Here is a 21,199-nt window from a genome sequence, read left to right on the forward strand (position 1 = left end):
TTTTCGCATTATATTGTTTATCTTTATAATTGGATTTACACAGGTTTGTACGTATTTAATCTAAGTAGATACGTCTGCTTAATTTAAATTGATTTCGAGACTTGTTTCTTGTAGAATTCGTATCTTGAAAGGTAGACAACAAGTTTAATCACTTGGCAGAATTCCGATTAGATTATTTGGATACGACTAATTGATCTTGGATATTGATTTTTGAGATCGTCCAAGTACTCTGCTTGATAATCAGGTTCACGAACCCTGTGTTTATATACATACTGATTGAGTAAATGTTGAGATATAAACTTTATATACATATTTTCAAGGATCATTCAGTTGGTCTACTTGCTATTGTATTAAGTTTTTTCTATACAAGTTGTCGAATGAAAAAGTTGGGTGTATTCGGTATCCCATATGTTTTCCATTTCCAGGTTAAGGTTTTTTGTAGGAGTGTCAGCCTGTCATCAGAGAGAATGTGCCAAAAGGTGGTTCTGTGGAAATAGTGTTAACCTGATTTAGCTGATAGTTTCCTATCAGTGCACCTGTTATGGTTAGTACAAAGACTGGCATAATGTAGTTTTCTAGTCACAGTTTAAAACTTGTATACCAAAGAGTTTGTACTAGTTTTTCATCTTAGGATTTTCACTAGATTGGTCAACTGACCTGTAAAGATATTTCCAAATGATATATGTAAGGATATATCTTACCTGAAAGACTTTACTTGTCCCATGAATTGCTGGGGAGCTTATTGTCTTTTGGTTAGTTAAACTAAATTTTTGAGTTTGTCTTTGACACATGCCCAATGAATGAAAGTATAAAATTTAACTTTTTGTTCAATTTTGACTAGAGGAAGAGTGTTGTAGATGACATCATTAGAGAGTCGGTGAATCATTTTCATTCAGCACTGCCACCAGGGGTGATAGCAAGCACACGTGAATTTGTTGCTAAAAATAGTTGGCTAAGTGGCACATCGCAGGCAACAGATATCCGAAGATTTTGAGAATATTTTTTCTCATAATGTCCATATCGATAGTAGATTGAAAGGGGGAAACTGAAAAGTCTGGTTTGTAGCGGTTAGGGGTAGTGATTGTAGTTGAAAGGGTGGATTTTTTGGAACCGCTACCATTAATAGGTGTAGAAATCCATCTAAACAAGACTAATTTCATTATAAAAAAACCATTTCGTCTTCCTCCAGAACCATTTTCTGCTTCTTCTCCGAAAAAAGTTAGGATTTTCATGTTCAGGGAGAAACAAATAAAGAATCAGAAGCAAATTCAAATCCCAATTCCAAACTAACATCAGAACAGTGGAAACATGGTTGATGAGAACAAAGGGATGAAAACTGAGAAGAAAATAGATCCAGAATTTGATGTAGAATTCATTAGTATCCATACGAGCATTTAATTCAATGATTTCCATATATGATTGCATTTTCTCAAGGGTGTGAGTCTCCATATATCGATATAGCTTTGATTGGTATTATGATAATTTGCAGATAATTATGAGGTAAAGGTTGAGGCTATTAGTCGCAAGAAAGTCCACCATGTATTCTTCATCCCGTTGAAATATATATTCCTGTTGAAGTACTTTCTCGGCTAATCAATCGTCATGTACCAGTGAAGCATGATACCAACAATCCCTTTGAAATTCAATAGGTCAAAAGTGGTAGTGAGGGTGTTGGTAGAGATGAAGGTGATGGTGGTGATGTAGGTGCAAGGGGGTCTGGTCAAAGTAATAGTCTATAAATAATGGAGATTAACAATATTGTCAAAGGTAAGGGAAAGACACCGATGGTAGATGACGACAAGGAGAAACCCCATAAGTCCTCCACCATATCTATGCCGGGTTCTGATGATGATACTTGGAAGTTGTATGCATATCATCCTCGGTTTGGGACGTTTGAGGTGCATGAAGGAGTTGTTGTTATTGCTGATCGTTGCATTGTTGCTGGTGCATGTTGGACGAATTAGGTTCATCTCTATAACTTTTCCTGCAAAATTTAGAAAGGCCTTTCGATTTTTGGTCATGCAACCTTGGGATTATAATGCACCAATGCATTTTCATGTTCTTGATGTTGTGTCCCACAATTTCTTATTTTGGCCGTGAGATTTTTGACGGTAGGATTCCTCCAACCGATCCAGTGAATGAGCCAGCTCAGCGATCCTGTCGATCTAGTTATTGTACCATCTAAGACTGCTAAAGATGCTAAGCTGGAGAACCATGTGCAGCCGAATCCATTGCAGAGGCGTGCTAATTAATGCTATTCGGGGACAATGCATAGAGGACACCAACTCGTATGACTAGGAGTCAGACTCAGAGTGTGAGTCAAGCCATACTCAACATCAACCACAGAACCTGTATAGGTAAGCTATTGGTGCAAATATCTTGGTGGTGTTTTTTGGACTCATAACAGTAGAGGTTAAGACAATGTGGTAGTGTTACTTGTGTGTTTTAGTTTGAAATACAATGATGTCTTTTGTTTTGAATTTGACTGGTTGTATTTTGATGATTTAGGTATTTTGGATATCATGGGATGATTTGTATGTTTTAATTTGGGTAATTGACCTATGTGATTGCTAGATCTGAACATGAATGGCTTAGATCCGGGTTCAGATAAGTACCTTCGATAGGTATTAATACATTGAGTGAGATTCAGGGCTAGAGGGTTTATGGGGGTTGTTGAATTGTCTTATAAATTTCTGTCTGGTTGTGTGGATGTAGAAACTTATAAAAGAGAAATATATTAATTTAGTAAATAAATTAATTGTGGAAAGGTGTTAGAATTGTCAGAGAGGAGACATAGATGAGGAGTTTGAGTAACGTAACCTGATGTGATAGGCCTGAAAGTCTTGACACTGAGTTTATCATGGTTGTTGTTAGAACAATTATATGAAACGCCTTATGTTTCTGAGAGATTCTTGTGATTTTTAGGATTGATGTTACATTTCTCGTAATTGATTTTAGTGATTTCAGGTAGCTAAGTAATTGTTGTGATTCATTAGAAGTGTCTAGTGATTTGTAGTGAGTAACTTGTGATTGGTTATCAGTTAAATACATGATTAAGGTTAATTCCGATGATAATTCATGAGATTGACTGAGTACTGGCGAGAAACTTGGAGAAAAAGAGATGTTAGCATCCGGAAAGGCTGTAACGGTTAGAAATCTAGCCGAAAGAAGAAGAAAAAAAACGAGAGAGAAGGAGTCGTACAAAGGAGAGAGAAGTTTGGGTAGCAATCTGAAAGATTTTCCCTTCTAAAAATTATTAAAATCGGTGGGCTTGGCATCTACACCATATATGATACAACTCAGTATGGTTATCTTGCCTCTCATTTACAAACACGCTCATTACAGTACACCATATTGCACATCTCATTCATCCTCAACACAAGTCACGTCCTTCGTCGGGTACAACATAATTATCTCCAACTATGTGCTATTCCCCCTTTTGATTTTAGTTTCGACGCTACAACTTATGTGTTCCTTGGCAGTCCCATACTTCAAAGCAGTGAAGAAGGAGATGTCTACCAAATACCAAATGACAAAGCGAGTCTCAATCCTTTGGCAATGTAACAAGATTAAACATGCATATGATTTCCTTTTGGTCATACCAATTGAGGGTCTTAACCGATGTGGTCAAAGAAGTTTAGGGACGTACTTTGTTACAAACTTGGAATCCCACTTTTTCCCAGATATATCTTGTTTCCGAGTTGTAACAGAGTGATGGATATCTTCAGAGATCAGCATGTGATTAGGGTTTGAGAAATATAAAAGCGGTGAAATAAGGTATCGAGGATGATGGCTAAAAGCAGAAGGGTTTACACTAACCAAAGAGGAAAGATCATGACCAAAGATAAATAAAGACCTACAGTGAGTCCCTAAATCGATCTCATGCGTGTTTGGGAAGTAGGGAATGATCTAGAGTTTGAGAAGAACCGTGATTTCACGTTTCAGCAGGAAGTTGTTCATTGATGTCGGGTCCCTTTATATTAGGAGAAAACATCTAGATCTTACACACAACATACTAAAAGGACGCATCAATTGGACAAATGATCTTAGAGACATGGCTCTCATGCAAAAATCTGCATGGTCTGAAAATTTCCCGAAATTTACAAGGGATTCCTGATAACAAATGTGCATGCGTCTTAGAATGACCTAAGAGAGTCCGAATTGGATGAAGTTCTAACACGAGGTAGCTTGTCCTTTTAACTCTCAGAATTATGGTTAACCACTCAAAACAACGAGTCTGTATAAAACAACTGTAACAATTCTCTTGGAAGGTCTCATGTCTGAAGTTTTCAAAACATGATAGGATTTAGTCACTCATATCCCTAACTATTTGCATTTGCTAAGGGGTCAAAAGAATAAGAGGTAAATCTATATAGAAAACAAGGCTTACCAAAGGGTTTTCTACATCAAAGGCATTGTCAATCCCATCTGGTATCAAGTAAAGAGCTTTTATCAACTTGTTCGACTCTCTACTCGCCATACCGAAGGTTGTTCGTAATACGAAGGCGTGTCGAGCGTTCCACCTAAACAAGAAGTGAGTTACCATTCTAGAATATTCACAAATACAAGAAAACATTCCTCAACTATGTTTTCATTCGAAAATAACGTAAAATGCATAAGTTGGAGTGTTCAGGGTCGATCCTAAGTCAAAGAAAGCTTACAATTGAAGATGTGTCAACACTGGGGACTCGCTTGTAGTTATAACAAACTATCCCCTAGATCACGGACGTCAAGCTCAGATTTAATGCCATGTCTCAGTAAAACTCTCGTCATAATATGACTTCGCAAAAAAGGTGTGCACCATCTATATACTCAATATGCTACGGTTACAGTTTTGCGTTGAGTAGGGGAGTTAATGTAGATGGTGATACATGACACACACGGCTATAGCATGCCTTATGGAGCTCTTCACATGACTCTGGATGGCCTCCATGCGCAAACACATGTAAAGTTGTGACAACTCATAAGAATGCTAACACATCACATACAAAGTCTGGTCATGTCATAAATGGGGGATAAACTTAGGGTTTTGGTCTTGCATCCTACAAAAACGTGTGAATATTAGCCTAGCCACACAGAATGAGAATAGTTGGTTCTGAGGAGTCAGCTTAGAATAGAATCAACATGTTATCTACCCTTAGTTGTTCCTGAGATCTAAGAGAAGGTGTTGATCCTCTCTCCTTACCTTTATCCCACCGACTAGAGATTAGGATTTTGCATACCTATAAATAGACCTATTATTGACCATTTTAAACACAAAACAATATCTAGAAAAACAACAAGTTTTATGCTAGTCTCTCTCTCTCTTAGAGTATTTTCGTATGCAACTCTCTGCTACCAAGAAACACTAATTCCGTCTCTTTCGGATTCCCTCCGTAGACCAACTTTACCTCTCATCTACAAGTGGAGAAGTATTTGAATGACCATCATCTTAGTTTAGGCAAAGATTGTTCATCATAATTCTTTCTTTCGCACAGTCGAAAAAGTCATATTACCCGACTAACCCTCATATATTTTTCGACATATACAAGTATATACGCCATACGAGTTTATGTTATACGGTAAACATAACTTTATACTATATGAAAACATTGGGGGTACCAAAATACACCACCAACGTGACACCCCGTGTTTTTAGCATAGCGCATGCGCAAAGATGCGCCATGGCCTAGAACAAAGCTTCATTCAAAACTTTTGTTGTTTAGTAAAGGGAACATTGGCCTAGGACCAATACTGCACAACAACTGTGCAGTATGCCAGAGCGAGTGTTGCACAATGATTATGCAATAGCCAGAACGAGTGTTGAGCAATCATTATGCAACAACCAGAACGAGTGATATGCAATCATTGTGCAACATCCAGAACGAGTGATGCATAAATATTGTGCAACAGCCAGAACGAGTGATGCACAATCATTGTGCAATAGCCATAACGAGTATTGTGCAATTATTTTGCAACAACCATAACGAGTGTTTTGCAATTATTGTGCAACAGGAAGAACAAGTGATGCATAATCATTGTGAAACACGCGGAACGAGTATTGCGCAATCATTGTGCAACAGCCAGAACGAGTGATGTGCAATCATTGTGAATTACAGAACGGAACTCAGCAATCATTGCCGGTTATTCAGGGATACATGGCAAAGGCCATGAATAGTGAAGCAAGCATGTCAATCCTCTCCCTTTTTCTAAGTTGTAGAAATGGTAAGTTAACATATATAGGGAGGGGTAGTTGGTTGAAGATGCATATGCGGACTATGCACCAACTAAGTTTCATAGCTTAGCCGAAAGAGTATAAATGATGCGTAAGCCTCATTTATAGTTGCGTAGCCTTGCAAATGGGGCATATTATGTGAAGGCATCACTATGCCATTTCCGAAATGCGTAATCTTTGTGCATTTTGATGGAACGACCTATACAGACTAGGACATTACCATTATTTCTAGGAAACAACCTTGCAAACGAGTTGTTTAAGTTTCTTGTACCTTAGAGGATGAACTACGGTATATGCTTGATAATTGCAGCATTTTGGCCTCTCATATCATCTGGATCGGTATTGCGATGCAAGAGATGATTATGGCCACACTTGATGAGGCTAGTTTTCATGCCATTCACTGGATGCTTATATGGCCTATCAAGCTACACGGTTTTGGCATATGCACCAATTGTGAATTGGGCATGGTCTAGAAAGTAACCTACATCAATGCGCAAGTTAGCGGAGCTTGCATAAGCCTAAGGAAAGTACAACATGATCCCGATAGATGCAGCCTTGGCACGAGAAAGAAAAGTTGATGCAGATGAGCAAGCTACAGCCTATTTGGAGGCTAAAAACCCGAGAGCCATAATTTAGCTCAAGATAGGTGTAAATTGATTGGAAACAGACCAATGATCAAGACGTGATCTACGTATCACGGTCTTGGAATTTTAACCAAAGTCCATCGTTTAGGGACTCAAAATGCCGTTTTTTCCGTTTTAAGAAAGTTTTTGTTTCTTAATAAACCCTTTGCGGAACAAGGGTAAGTTGGAACGGTCTGGATGCTAATTTATCTACATCATGCTCCACGAGCATGCTTGCAAGGGCAAATGAATGTGCATTTTCCTAGCTTTAAGGCTTGGTAAGTAGCATCATCATGGCGCATCAGGGAAGTTATAGCCTGCGCGCCCTGGTGCGCTAGGCGTAAATTTTCCGTTCCGTCACAACCAACTTTTTCGTAGGAAATTTTTATGGACAAAATCAACATAACTCCGAGAGTTACAACTCAATCAAGGAAAGTGTCTAGAGCTGTATCTCTATCTCTCTTGAGATTGAACGTTTACATAATTGAATTCGCGAACCTAACCACAAAGAGAGTTCCTAGACGGTACCAAAGACCAATGTCCAAGGATCAATCAAGTTGTATTCAACAAACTAGGTCGGGCGTATTTACTTTGATTGAACAACGCACAACCTGTGATATTTCAATTATAAAGATAAACAATATAATGCAGAAAAAGAAATAACATAGACACTAGAAATTTTATTAACGAGAAAACCGCAAATGCAGAAAAACCCCAGGACCTGGTCTAAATTGAATACCAAACTGTATTAATCCGCTACGTACACTAGCCTACTACCAATTAACTTCAGTCTGGAGTGCAGTTGATCCCGAACTCAGTTTCCACTGATTCAGGTACAGTCGCGCTCCTTACGCTTCTTGAATCCCAGCAGGACTCCGCACAATTGATTCCTTTAGATGACGTCACACCAACTAAGAGTTGCTTCAACTCAATTGAAGACTTTAAACCAAATATTCCTCCCATAGATTAAGCATATAATTGATTTCCTGACTTACGATCTAAACAGATGATCAGATCAAACGAAAGATCCAGGTGATGAAAATCGATAACAACTTGACCAAAGTCTGGCTATCCTCAAAATCTGTGCTTATGCATCCCGAAGTGCAACCTAGATTATTATTCAACTCACATGTATAAGACTTGCGGAATAACAAAGTTTGATACGAAGAGAACTTTGTGATTACTATCTATCTTGTTCAAGTGATAAATCAACAAGCGAACAAGATCAGGATACTTAAGTTATCAAGATAAAAGATAACTAATCCTAGCTTCACGAATCCCAATGAAGTCTTTGATAGTCGCTAAACCCTAAAAGGGTTTCTGGAGAGGAGGACTCTAGATACAACTAGGACACACCAAAAAGTAATGTCGGGATTCAAATATCCTAGTTTCCAAGAGTTACTCTTATAAAGACTTCAAAGCCTAGGTTGCTTCAGGTTTAAGCTAAGATAGCTTTGGAACCAAGCAAACAATATTCACCGTTAGATGAAAGCTTTGAATCTTATTCACATAAACAAGATATACACTCTGGTTACGTAAATCGTAACAGAACCGTGTATAAAGACTACGTTCAACATGGTTAGCCGAAACTAGCCGGTTTGAACTTAAAAGCTTAACACTCATTTCCATGAACACAAAGACATTAATCCTGAGTCACAATCATGTGTCAAATAAGTTTAGTGTTAATTAGAGAATTGATCAAATGCAAATTATCTCGTAGAGATAATTTAATCACAATTGAATCATAATCGACATAGTTGTTAAGTGCACAAACTACAAATACTTAAGTTTGTGAATCGGCTGAGTCAAGGTGCACGAACCGGTTTGCAAATTTTCAAGCAAAGCCGAGTTCCGGAGTTGACATAATTTTTTAGTTCACGTACCGGGTTTGCAAACTTAGGTGTAACTCTAAGTTTTAGAGTTGAAGGCCGACTCTTTAACTGGTTCGCATACCGTTTGGATACTTAAACCCGGTTCGCTTACCACAGTTCCAAAATGGTTTGTATATGAATATCTATCCGGATCACGAAACAAACAGATTCTCCCATGATGTGCATACGAATATGCGTAACACACAAATCTACAAGTCGATATATAGCTACTACGCTACGTGTACGAATACATGTAATACAGCTTCAGACAAATAACAATTATCCGAATATAGTAGTTCAATATTTTTCTGAATCAACTCGAAACATTCCCGAATAGCATCAATGACACAAATCACTGTTCCAGGCTATTTACGAATGATAAACTTGAATCAAGATTTGGTTCCGAACAATAAATTTCTCTCCACCGAAATTGATCAAGTATGAACAAATGTTCATTAAGCTTAGTCATTATATTTCGAGAAATTCGTAAACTAAATAATTAGTTCTCCACTCGAAATTTTTGTCTATGCAAGCTAGTCTAATTAGTTATGCGACAATCGTCTCAAAGATAGAAAGGTGAATATAGCTCGAGAAATAGGTGGTTCAGTCTTCACTTACCTTTTGTTGATAAAGTTTTCCAAAGGCTTCGGTTGATCTTCGCCTTCAAACGGTAGAACGCAGGTGATGACTGACTCGTTTCTCAAGTACCTCTATCCTAGACCGAGACTTAACTAATTGTAGACTAGAAATCAAGAAACAATTTTGACAACTAAATTTGACAACAAGCTTGATATAGCAACACTTGTGAGTTCGATCGAGCAATGCTCTAACACCATATATATTGCCATTTTATCATACTCGTTTGATGCTCTTAGGCCAACAATTATGTTCCGTTGATTCAAGTTGACAAAAGCTAATCAAATCTCTCGATTCAAAATAGTGTTCATGGAATTCCTTGTATGAGAACTTGAATCAAATTTGATGTATTTTTAAAATTCAAACAACTTTACCTATTTGGGTGCATCCAATCCCAACCATCAAATTAACTTTTATAACCAACTTTATCTGTTTTCGCCTAACCATTGGGGTTTTTCTTGAAATTGGAGCACCCTATGAGTAAGCCTTAAGCCTTGAGACCTCAACCGAATGAAAACACACACCTCTGGCCAAAGTCTAGCACCTTTTGCACGCACATATGCACACGCAGCACACCTTATCCGGCAAGTACCCTAGACCGACGGGAGTAGAGGTTATCATGGATAGATCCAAACGTGTCACGATAACCTTGGGGGTCTGTAAAGAAACGTATAGCTTTGTTTGGTAATTGGGAGTTGGGACTTGCTACACAAAAGTAAAGCTGGAGAGAGAAGAGGGAAGAAGAATTAGGTAGTAGGGAAAGAAAGAAAGGAAGGAAGACAAAGGAATCAAAGAGTCGGCGTTGTTGTCTCTCGCCGACCCTCACCTCATAATCACGTCTCCTTCATCCGTATATCCCCACCACCACCATCTCACCCACTACAATTACTACTTTCTCTTCTTCCCTTTCGAATTTCCTCCTCTGCTCTTCCGTTTTTTTTAGTTAACGGAATCAGAGCTTCTCTAATTAGTTTCTTTTTTCTTTTTTATACTCTAAACCGTAGAATTTTAATTATCTGTTCTTCTTTCTTTCTATTTTACAAAAAAATTAGGGTTTTTTAGTTGGTGAGGAAAAAGAGATCTGTGTGTTCTGAGCTATGATGAATAGAATGAGTGAGCAATTTGGTGCGACTAATACTGAAGAGGGTGATTCTAATAATAGTAGTAATAATAAAGAAAAGAAGAAAAAACGCCGTTCTAATCGACGCTCTAAACAACTACTTAATTGTTCAGGTAAGAAAATCTTTCGATTAGGGTTGATTTCTGGTAGGGTTTGTTGTAAAATATAAAATTTATCCAAGGAAACCTGAGGATCTACTGTGCAAGTGAGCTTATTTAATTCAAAATCCATATAACAACTTGTTGTGTTCATGTTGATCTCGGACAGGACTTTTTTTATACTTTCTTGAGAGTTTCAGCTGAGAATCTGTTCATTAATCTTGAATTGTATTGAGTTATGCTGGGGATTTCCTTTACAGATTTTTGATGTATTTAGGGTTAGACAACGAAACTTCTTATGGTTGTCACATTGACTGATGCATTAGATTCTCATTTTATTTACTTCTTTTTTGCAGGGGTTTGTCATAGTTCACTGAATGGGGTAAATGAAGAGGCATCAGTATGCTTTAGTAATAGTAATACGTTGAATGAGGCGTCCTCAAGTTTGGGATTGAACGTTGGTCTGTTAAATGATCAAGGATTGGCTAGAGCATCGGATGTTGCTTTCAGCTCACTACCAACAAACCGTAGCAATGATCAAGTAGTGGAGTTCAGAAGTATGCCTCCTCAACTTCCACTCGAGAATGGGCAGTCTTCTCCACCACAAATTCTCCGTCAAGAGACTAACGAACCACTCCGAATTAAAGATTTTGTCTCTCCCTGTAAGAATGGGACTCCTCCTGGGAATCAGAGAAGTTTTTTTGTTCCGCACTTGTCAGAGCAGGCTGTTTCTGAAGCTGTAGAGGTATACAGGTTTCTAAATATAGTTTCTTAATTTATTTGGTACTCTCGCTGAACCTTATGAACATGCTGGGTAAATTAGTAATAGCCTTTTGTGTATTGTTCTGCAGAAAGGTGAAGTTTTTATAACACCGTTCCGAGTGAATGCTCACAACCCAACCGAGGTATTGTAACTCGTTTTCACACTTCCTGCATTGAAGTTGGAATTTGGAGCATGTATCATGTCTTACTCTTAAATCCTATTTTTATGAGCAGGCCTACTGTACAGTAAGCGGAGTACCTATTGATATTCTCATCAACGGTTTTCCTTTCCAAAATAGAGCAGTAAGTGTGCATGTTTTTCTCATTTGGTTTGTTTCTCTGAAATTTATTATTTCCGTAGTACCTGTTGGCTCCACATTGTCACCCTATCCGACTGTCCGGTGAATTGAAATCGTTTTCTGTGCACAGTTTAGATCAGTGAACCTGTTGATAATTTCTTTCCCTTGATTACATCTCATGCACATCACATCTGAGTTTTTGCACATTATTTTGAGCCTTTCCTAATTTGGCGTATAAGCTGGGTAGGGAGTGCTCACTGCAGTTATCTTGCCACATTATCCCGTAGAAAGAAAAAATTGTAAATATCCCGAAGGGTGTACTAGGAGTACATTTTGGATCACTACATAGTTACAGTACCAGTTCATTCCTTGAGCGGTGTAACCCCCAATCAGCATTATTCTTGGTATTGTTCTTAATGGAATCATTTTGTGTTTGTAGCTAGAAGGAGATACAGTAGCAATCAAATTGGATCCTTTGGCATATTGGACTAGGCTGAGAGGGTCTGTTGTCCAAGGGAACACGTCTGCCCAGACAGGTGATGGTAACATGTCTTGTGGCGTTGCGGATGTGGTTGGTGAGAACTGCAAAGGGAAAGAAAAGCTAGATTCTTACTGTGAGGGTTTACCTAAGAATAATGACTCGGTTCCTGCAGAGTTGGGTCTTTACCACGAAGATAGAAGTCAAGCCGGTGCTGTTCATCCTGAGCCGGGCATTATGAATGGAAATAATAAGCATGGGTCCGAAGGACAACAACCATCATCTCCCCATGAGCGTAAAGAAGTTTCAGATGCTATTGAGAAGATTTGTGGCATGGTGAAGGCGTATCCTTTTAAGCGACCCACTGGAAGGGTTGTAGCTATCGTTAACAGATCTCCTCGCCGTGACTCTGTTGTCGGCTTTCTTGGAGTTAAGCAGTGGGTTTCTTCCAGCAACCGAAATAAGAAGGAAACCAAGAAAAAAAATGGTTTCACTTTCTTTGCTGATCAAGAACACATCCAACTGACACCCAATTATGCCAAACTACCCAGAATGTTGGTTTGTGTGAAAAGCTTACCCGATTGTATCAAGCAGAGATTAGAGAAAGGTGACGTGGATCTTGAGATGGATTTGGTTGCTGCTCGGATTAGTGATTGGAAGGAAGATTGCCTCCTACCTCAGGCGGAGGTCTTGCATGTTCTTGGAAGGGGTGGAGAAATTGGATCGCAAATTGCTGCTATTTTATTTGAGAATACAATTTCTAATTCTGAGTTTTCCTCCGAGGCCCTGTCCTGCCTTCCTGAAATTCCTTGGGAGTTACCGAAGGAGGAAGTCGCCGAAAGAAAGGATCTTAGAGATCTATGTACATTTACTATCGACCCGTCTACGTCTATTGATCTTGATGATGCTTTGTCAGTTCAAAGAATTTCAGATGACATTTTCAGGGTTGGGATGCACATTTCTGATGTGTCCTATTTTGTTCCCCCGGGTACCGCTCTGGACATGGAAGCCCAGACACGATCTACGAGTACTTACCTTCGACAACAAAAGCTGTCTATGTTGCCACCGTTGCTTTCTGAGAACATGGGTTCACTTAATCCCGGGGTAGATAAATTTACCTTTTCAATTATTTGTGACATCAACCTTTCTGGTGATGTTGTGCATCGTTGGCTAGGCCGTACTGTGATACATTCATGTTGCAAGCTGTCATACCAGCATGCTCAGGACATAATTGATGGATTGGCAGATTCTGATAGTTCTACTCCCTCGGGAAATGGGTATCCTAAATTGTATGGTCAGTTTGAATGGAAGCACATAGTCAAATCTGTTAAAAGCCTGTATGAAATTTCCAAGCGGTTGAAAGAGAATAGATTTAAAGACGGGGCACTTGACTTAGAAAGTTCCAAGCTTGGTTTTTCATTTGATGAGAGTGGATTTCCACAGGACAGTACGCTTCTCGTGCAGAAAGCTTCGAACTCTCTTGTTGAAGAGTTAATGATTCTGGCAAATAGGACCGTTGCTGAAGTTATATCGAGAGCTTTCCCTGATGCTGCACTGTTACGTAGACATCCTGCACCAAATGTTCGGAAACTGAAAGAGTTTGAAACCTTTTGTCAGAAGTATGGTTTAGAATTAGACACTTCTTCTTCTGGTGGGCTTCAGCTTTCATTGGAGCGGATCAAGGAAAAAATGAAAAATGATGACCCTGGGTTATTTGGTGTTCTCAAGTCATCTGCTTCAAAGCCGATGCAGTTAGCTTCCTATTTTTCTACCGGAGAATTTAAGAACAAGCAAAGTGATTGGAACCATTATGCATTGGCAATTCCTCAATATACTCATTTCACATCCCCACTGCGTAGGTACCCTGATATTGTTGTGCATCGCACACTGAATGCAGTTATCGAAGCTGAAGATATGTGTCTTCAGCACCAAAGAATGTGGGCCTCAGCTAATACGTGTAATTCACTTGCAATAAAGTGTTTTACTGGTATTGATTTTGATGAGGATATCTTGGGTACCCAAGAATGTAGGGAAGCATTACATGCTGCGGCATTGAAGCATCAAATTCTTTGTCCGGAGGCACTTGCTGAAGTTGCTGCGTATTGCAATAGGAGAATGATGGCTAGCAAGTATGCTGAGGATGCTTGTGACAAAATTTTCTTGTGGGCCATGCTCAAGAAAAGACAGGTATGTATATATCTCTTAAGTTCTTTTTGATATGTTTTGGGTTTATTCATCTCATTTTATTTTGATGAGTTTGCATATTTGTCTGTTGATTTGCAAATTTGAGTTTCCATTTATTTCATCTGATGAATATTGGTTGAACTGAGAGTCATGTCTTGTTTAATGTCCCTCAAATCCACTTCCTGTGTTAGTATAACAATGTGTTCTAAGTTGTAACACCAGCCTCACAAGTACTAGTCGAGGGCTCTTGTTGCTCTTGGTTGTTCATCAGGTGTAGTGAGTGAGTGGGCAAGATTGGATGACATGATGTTGCGGTAGCTTAAAAGTTAAAATTAGTTCCTAACGTTGCATAAGTTTGTTGGTTTATTGGATTTAGTGTTCTATTGTTTGATATATTTTCCTGTTTTTCTCAACAGGCCTTGGTTACAGAAGCAAGAGTTTTGGGTCTGGGACCAAAGTTCATGTCAGTTTACATTCCTAAGCTTGCGGTAAGGATTTCGTTTCCATGTGTAGTTTTACTATGTTAGATTTTTGTATAAATCTGTTTCTTATGGCTGTAAAATTGCTTTCATTAGATGGAGCGAAGGATTAACTATGATGAAGTGGATGGCTTAACGACAGAGTGGCTTGAAACAACGTCAACATTGATCATCGATATATGTACAAAATATCAACCCAATAGGAGATATAGCCCTGGTAGATATCGACCTCTTGAAGATGTTGTATGGATCATTAGCCCATGCGATACTGACCAAGATAGGTTTGTTTGTGATAATAGTACCAGGACTGAAGTTGGCGGAGTTCCGCTCGTAGGAGAAGAATACAATACCATCAAACAAAGTGACCATGAAGTTTTAGAAATAAATGATGTTGAGCCAGCATGTTTTCCTTTGACTCTTCGTCTCTTTTCCACCATCAATGTTGCACTCCATGCTGTTGGGGGTGATGATGGGCCACCTGATGTAGGGGCAAGGCTGTACCTGAGCTCGTATTATGGGTGAAAGCCAGGATTTGTTGGTCATATTATTCAGGAAGAAATAAAATGGAAGGAGATGAAGAAAGAGGAATTCTAGTTGAACGGGTAGTGCCTACTGCACTGCTGTAGATATTAAAGTAGGGATGTATAGTCCACATGTGGAGGCTGAGGTATCACAATGAGAACCATATGCTCCAAAGAAGATAATGTTTCATGTGTTTGTGAATAGTTTGTCGTCTGGTCAGAGAAGGTGATGAATATTCTCTGGTGGTATTTGAGGTGTAGTAGCTTTAAGTAAGGTTCTGACTCTGGTTTAGTTGTGGCTTCTCCTTTTGATTTTTTTTTCTTTTCAAAAAACTAAGCCGCTGACGGGGTGGAATATGGACCTATGTTTTTTTGTTGGCCAGTTCCAGTCCCAAGAAACCAACGAGGTGCCTTAGTTTTTTAGGCATCTCAGTGAAAGAGTTTCAGGAACCAAGACTTAGCAGCCTCATTGTAGCTGGCATGTATGCCTTAAACTAATGATGAGCCAGAATAATTTTGGTTTTCTGGCTTGTTTTTGCTGTCTATCCGAAGTTGTTTTTCGTATTCCCTTCTGTTTTTAGGTTGCTGTTAGGAAGGTAAATGGAATACTTACACTGTTGTTGAATAATACGCTGTTTTAAGTTGACTCTTGGTGGAACTTACTTTTTAACTTTAAGCTACTTCTGTTCTTCTGTGATGCGTACATGCTGTTGGATAATTCGGTGTTCTTGTGATAAGAGTGTACTGATTAACCTTACTATGTCTGCTTTTCTTCTCTATGGCCTTTTCTCCATTTTGTTCATATAGTTCTGCCTTCAGTGTTGTTCTTTGATACATTATTTTTTTCGGGGTCATATAATAATGTTGAAATTGCCAATAAAGTGTATGATTGACAATAAAGTCATTTGCCGTGAATGTTACGGGTTATCCAAGGCGGCAGTTAATTGCATACTACAACACAATAAGATGGCCTAAAATCTGCTCTAATACTCAAAATCAACACCAACCTAAAATCTAAACTATTTAGTGTGATTCGGAATGTGCCTCTTGATCCAAAGTCTGCTCTAATTCAAAATGGTTCGATGAAAATGGGAATGTACCAAATACTTTTTTTTGCATTCAATTGTAGGAGCAAGAAGTTGTTTGGGCAAAGAGTTATCTTTTGTTCAGATGAAGTGGAGTATATGGTTCATCAAGTGTTTTCAATTGATTTAGAAAAACTTGTTTTTCAAAACAAAAGTATAGTAGTAGATCATGCTTAAATAGAAGTCTATATGGTTCATTTATAAGGGCTAAAAACATGGATATAGTTCAGCTGTATAAACGGTTATTATGGTTGATATCCATCGGACATTTCGGTCAAACTGGTCATTTTCAACCTCAACCATCTAATAACAGATTTTTCAGTCCAAATTATTTCCTTCTTTTCAACCTCCAACGAACTCAGGTGTTTCAGAAAAGAGAGAATTTTTAGAGAAAAAAAATAGAAAACAGAGAAGAATCATTGACAAGTTATGGAACGACAAATACATAAATTAAGTTATTCAAGGTAGCATTTTCAATCTTAATTTCAAATGCATAGATAGACGGATAGAAAGGACAGGATGGAAGGAAGAGTAGGGCATGGTACTAGAACGGCAGGTTATGGAGCAATAGACCCAAGTATAAGGAATGAGAAAATAACATGGTCTGTAATCATGAGCTCCATTGTTGCAGCTTCTTGTGGCTTGATCTTGGAATTTCAGGTGAGTTTTGTAATGGTCCCATTGAACCGAGTTCTGTTTCGTGGTTTGCTACCTAAGATATTGGTTCCTTTTTTTTTCTTTTTTTCCTTCCAAATCGTTGCTTGCATTTTGTTGGTTCCAGGTGGAGTGACAACAATGCCACCGTTCCTCGAGAAGTTTTTCCCGTCGGTGTTGAAGAAGAAGGAAGATGCAACTCAAAGTACCTATTGTGTATATGATAGTCAAATTTTAACTTTGTTCACTTCGTCATTGTATTTATCAGGGTTAGTTTCATCACTCTTAGCTAGTCGGGTAACTAAGGTATTTGGTCGTAAATTTGCAATACTGTTCGGTGGTTGTACATTTTTGGTTGGTTCCATCGTCAATTGCACGGCTCCAAACGTCGTTTTGCTTATTCTTGGTCGGATTTTGCTAGGTTTTGGAGTCGGTTTCACGAATCAGGTAGACTAAATAATTTCAAGTTTCTTTTCTTTGCTTACTTATAAGCGGCCGATTTGCTTTTGATGATGGTGAAAATTGCATGAACTGAAGGCTGCACCAGTTTATATCGCGGAAATGGCGCCACCAAAGTATCGGGGAGCCTTTAACACTGGCTTCCAATTGTTCATTGCCATTGGTGTGCTTTGTGCAAATATCATAAACTTTGTAACCTCTGGACTCGGCAAATGGGGTTGGCGATTGTCCCTTGGCTTGGCTGCAGCCCCAGCTGCTATCGTCTTACTTGGGGCACTTCTAGTTACAGACACCCCCAGCAGCCTAGTGGAGCGTGGTAAACTCCCTGAAGCTAGAGACGCACTGCTGAAAGTTCGCGGGGCTAACTCAGATATTGAAACTGAGTTGAGTGAACTGGTTGAAGCATGTGAAACTGCAAGGGAAGTCGATCAGATATCATTTAAGACGATATTTAAGAAACAATATCGGCCTCATCTGGTTATATCAGGGGGGGTTCCATTCTTTCAACAACTAATAGGAATTAACACAATAGCATTTTATGCACCAGTTTTGTTTAACTCGGTAGGGTTCGGGAATGACTCAGCTTTGAAAGGGACAATTTTGTTAGGCCTTGTTAATGTTGGTTCCATAGCAGCATCCATGTTTATGGTAGATAGGTTTGGTCGGCGTGCTTTGTTCATTGAGGGTGGGATCCAGATGTTCATCTGCCAGGTTCGTACAAATTATTATGCCGATTAACCATACAGTAAATGTTATGTAAAATCGTTCGGTTAGCCGAGTAAACCGGAACCTTGATTGAGTTTTGCACGCCGCCTGAACAATTATTCAGGAATGTAACATTTTATTTTTTGTTGATGAAGGTTGGGTTGGCAAGTATATTAGGAGCGACATTGGGGCTATCAGGGAAAGGAGAAATTTCAAAAGCAGCGGGGAGTGTAATCCTGGTACTGATGTGTCTTTACGCGGCCGGTTTCGGTTGGTCTTGGGGTCCGTTATGTTTCTTAGTACCAACTGAAGTATGTCCGGTGAAAATACGACCAATTGGACAAAGTGTATCAATCGCAGTTCACTTCTCAGTTACATTCATTTTTTCTCAAACATTCTTGTCACAGCTTTGTCGTTTCAAATACACCGTTTTCTTGTTTTATGCTGGTTGGATCGTCATCATGACTACTTTTGTTGTTTGCCTCTTGCCCGAAACTAAAGGAGTTCCGCTAGAATCTATGCATACTATTTGGCAACAACATTGGTTACGGAAGAAGTTTACGGCACCGTCGCCAACAATGTTGCAAACAATATCGACATAGAGGCTCGAAATTCAACATTTAGGTATGTGTATGATCGATTCCATTGACAAAATTAAATAAATTATATGATGGATCATAACTGATCAGTTTTTTGTATTTGGTTCAACAAAGTTGTAATTAGGTTAGATATTAGCACATATATTTGCTAATCAGGATTAGGCGAGTACCTTGTAATGTCTGTGGCGCCTATATGGCAGTATTGGTACATGTATTTTATTCGGAAAATGGATCATTTGTCCAAATATTTTTAAAACATGGTTCTAATGGACGAGTAAAAATTAGTATGGGTGAAATTGACACTAAAAAGATAGCAAGGATGAAATTGAAATCATCCTGTCTTAAACTTTAAAAATAGCGAGGATGAAACTGGATGCATCCTGATGTAAATTAAAAATAAGAAAAAGTATTTGAAAATGGGTAGGATGAAACTGTTTACATCCTGGCTATTTTTATATTTTTGTCCATTTAAACAGTATCAAAATCTAGATGTCCTTTTCACCCAAGAATTGTTGATTTTGGTCTTTTTAACCAATTCTGTGTATTTTATATGGCCACGAGAAAGAAAAAAAGGCAAGCCTCAATTGTATTCATCATAAAACTCAGATTCAAGATCAGAAGCATTTACAGGACTGACTCGAAGGAATCCAACAATTACGATAATTTCAAACAGACTACAATGACATCCAAACCACTTAAAGCCATAGTCCCAGGACCTAATCTAACAACGAATTCCTACCATTAATAATTTATTCAGCTATAACAAGACAAGTTTAAACGGTCTTGGTTGATCAAAAGTAACACATCCAAACTATGTAACAAATCTAAAATTAATAGAGATGTCATGATCGAAAAATCCAACCATTTCTTAGGTTTTTTCTCTTTAGAATCATAGTAAAACAGATGACATCATGTAAGGATCCATAGATCCAATCATTTGTCGATTGTTTTTTAAAAATAACAGTAACAAAGGAAACAAGTATAACGTAAAACGGTTACAATCTGGCTGCATCGATATGAAAAGGCATGGATCGGTATCGAAATCGGTCTTGGTGTTTTAAGTGTCTTTGTATAAGCTTGTGTCCGCGCCTTTGGAAACATGTTGTTGTTGGAGTGTAAACATATAACAATGTCAAATATCTACAGATGCTGTGATGAGCTAATCTTTACTGCTGCTGCTGGCTATCCGAAGCTTGATGAGGACCTTTGATGTGAATCTTTAGTTCTGCTTGATTGAAAATCAGTAAGATCTAAAGCTCAACCATTTACAAGAAACCACTTTAAACAACAAACCTTTTGCAAGATTAAGTTACAATAGTAAAAAGAAAAAACCCAATCAGAAAACCACAAAATACAAGAGCTGAAATTATAAAACAATAACAAGAAAATGATTTAAACTAAAAAACTAAATTCAATCAAGAATAAAGGAAGATCATGAGAGGTTGCTGAAAAACATAACCCCCAATAGAAGATTTGATTCTTAATTAAGACGCTTTTGAACTTAGAACACACAAGAAAAAAAAAATAGCAGAAGAAACAAAGAGGGGTAAAAACCCGAAAAACGAACCAAAAACTAGTTAAGATTATAGAGATGAAAGAGTATAAGATAAAAGGTTACGTATGAAGATTGATCTGCTAAGACCTGCACGGTAGTACAATATAACCAATTTATTGTTTCACTCCAAAGTTCGTGAAAAAAGCAAGCCAAAACCGACCACGCATAAAATTCACCCTAAAAATGAGACCCCTTATTAGCTTAGTGGGACGAGGAGTAGGGCCCACCCAAAATTTGTTCCCTGGATTTTGGCTTTATTTTTTCTTGACGCCCCTCTAGAATTATTGTTTATAAAATTAGTATTTGTATTAGTGATGGAGGGAGGGGTGCAAGTGGAGTCTACAGGCTCAGTGAATTTTCGATTATAATGGAAATATGTTAAGTTTTTTTGCAATATTGATGTCGTTTGGGTGGAATTATATAAAAAACCGATATTTATATAGTTATAACATGGTTAAAGATACTTTTGAATGTCAATTTTTTGTTTGCCTCATGATTGCAAAGTTTTGTATCTATTGCTCATTATAAATTATGGAGTCTATGGAACTGATTGATTTGGGAACCGGCAAAAAATGAAGATTTCTCAAAATACTCGTTTACCTTTGACATTTGATTTTCATGTGACCATCAACTAAACAAGTGCTTGTTACCTTCTTTCTTATTGTCTCAGTCATTAAACGCTAGCTTGTAATTTGTCTTAAAAAGTGATTTTTTTGAATTTTTTCTCTCTCTTTCTCATTTAAAGAGAAAAAAGAAATCTGAGCTGCATAACAATATACTACCAATTTCTAATCTTCTCTACTAAAAGCAATAATCGTGTTCAATAACACGATAGACTAAACCCAAAAATCCACAAA

The 21,199-nt window shown here is 38.2% G+C and overlaps 2 protein-coding genes across 4 annotated transcripts; both read left to right on the forward strand.

Annotated features, from left to right (window-relative positions):
* The first annotated feature begins 10,069 nt into the window (after nt 1–10,069).
* On the forward strand, nt 10,070–15,931 carry LOC113347532 (DIS3-like exonuclease 2). Of its 2 annotated transcripts, XM_026591215.1 has the most exons (8): nt 10,070–10,577; nt 10,919–11,307; nt 11,414–11,467; nt 11,559–11,627; nt 12,063–14,288; nt 14,702–14,773; nt 14,861–14,981; nt 15,064–15,931. In XM_026591215.1, exons 1-8 carry the CDS (start codon nt 10,442–10,444, stop codon nt 15,096–15,098), a joined length of 3,102 nt encoding a protein of 1,033 aa, XP_026447000.1. In that variant the 5' UTR covers nt 10,070–10,441; the 3' UTR covers nt 15,099–15,931. The 2 variants fall into 2 exon arrangements, with proteins under 2 accessions (XP_026447000.1, XP_026446999.1); XM_026591214.1 differs by having other exon boundaries at nt 10,072–10,577; nt 14,861–15,931.
* A 771-nt stretch (nt 15,932–16,702) lies between these two features.
* On the forward strand, nt 16,703–19,053 carry LOC113353179 (sugar transport protein 5-like). Of its 2 annotated transcripts, none has more exons than XM_026596865.1 (4): nt 16,703–17,030; nt 17,152–17,471; nt 17,562–18,194; nt 18,344–19,053. In XM_026596865.1, exons 1-4 carry the CDS (start codon nt 16,970–16,972, stop codon nt 18,788–18,790), a joined length of 1,461 nt encoding a protein of 486 aa, XP_026452650.1. In that variant the 5' UTR covers nt 16,703–16,969; the 3' UTR covers nt 18,791–19,053. The 2 variants fall into 2 exon arrangements, with proteins under 2 accessions (XP_026452650.1, XP_026452651.1); XM_026596866.1 differs by having other exon boundaries at nt 16,968–17,036; nt 17,145–17,471.
* The last annotated feature ends 2,146 nt before the right edge of the window (nt 19,054–21,199 follow it).

This window comes from Papaver somniferum, chromosome 2, assembly GCF_003573695.1.
Source record: "Papaver somniferum cultivar HN1 chromosome 2, ASM357369v1, whole genome shotgun sequence".
In the NCBI taxonomy this organism is placed as follows: Eukaryota; Viridiplantae; Streptophyta; class Magnoliopsida; order Ranunculales; family Papaveraceae; genus Papaver; species Papaver somniferum.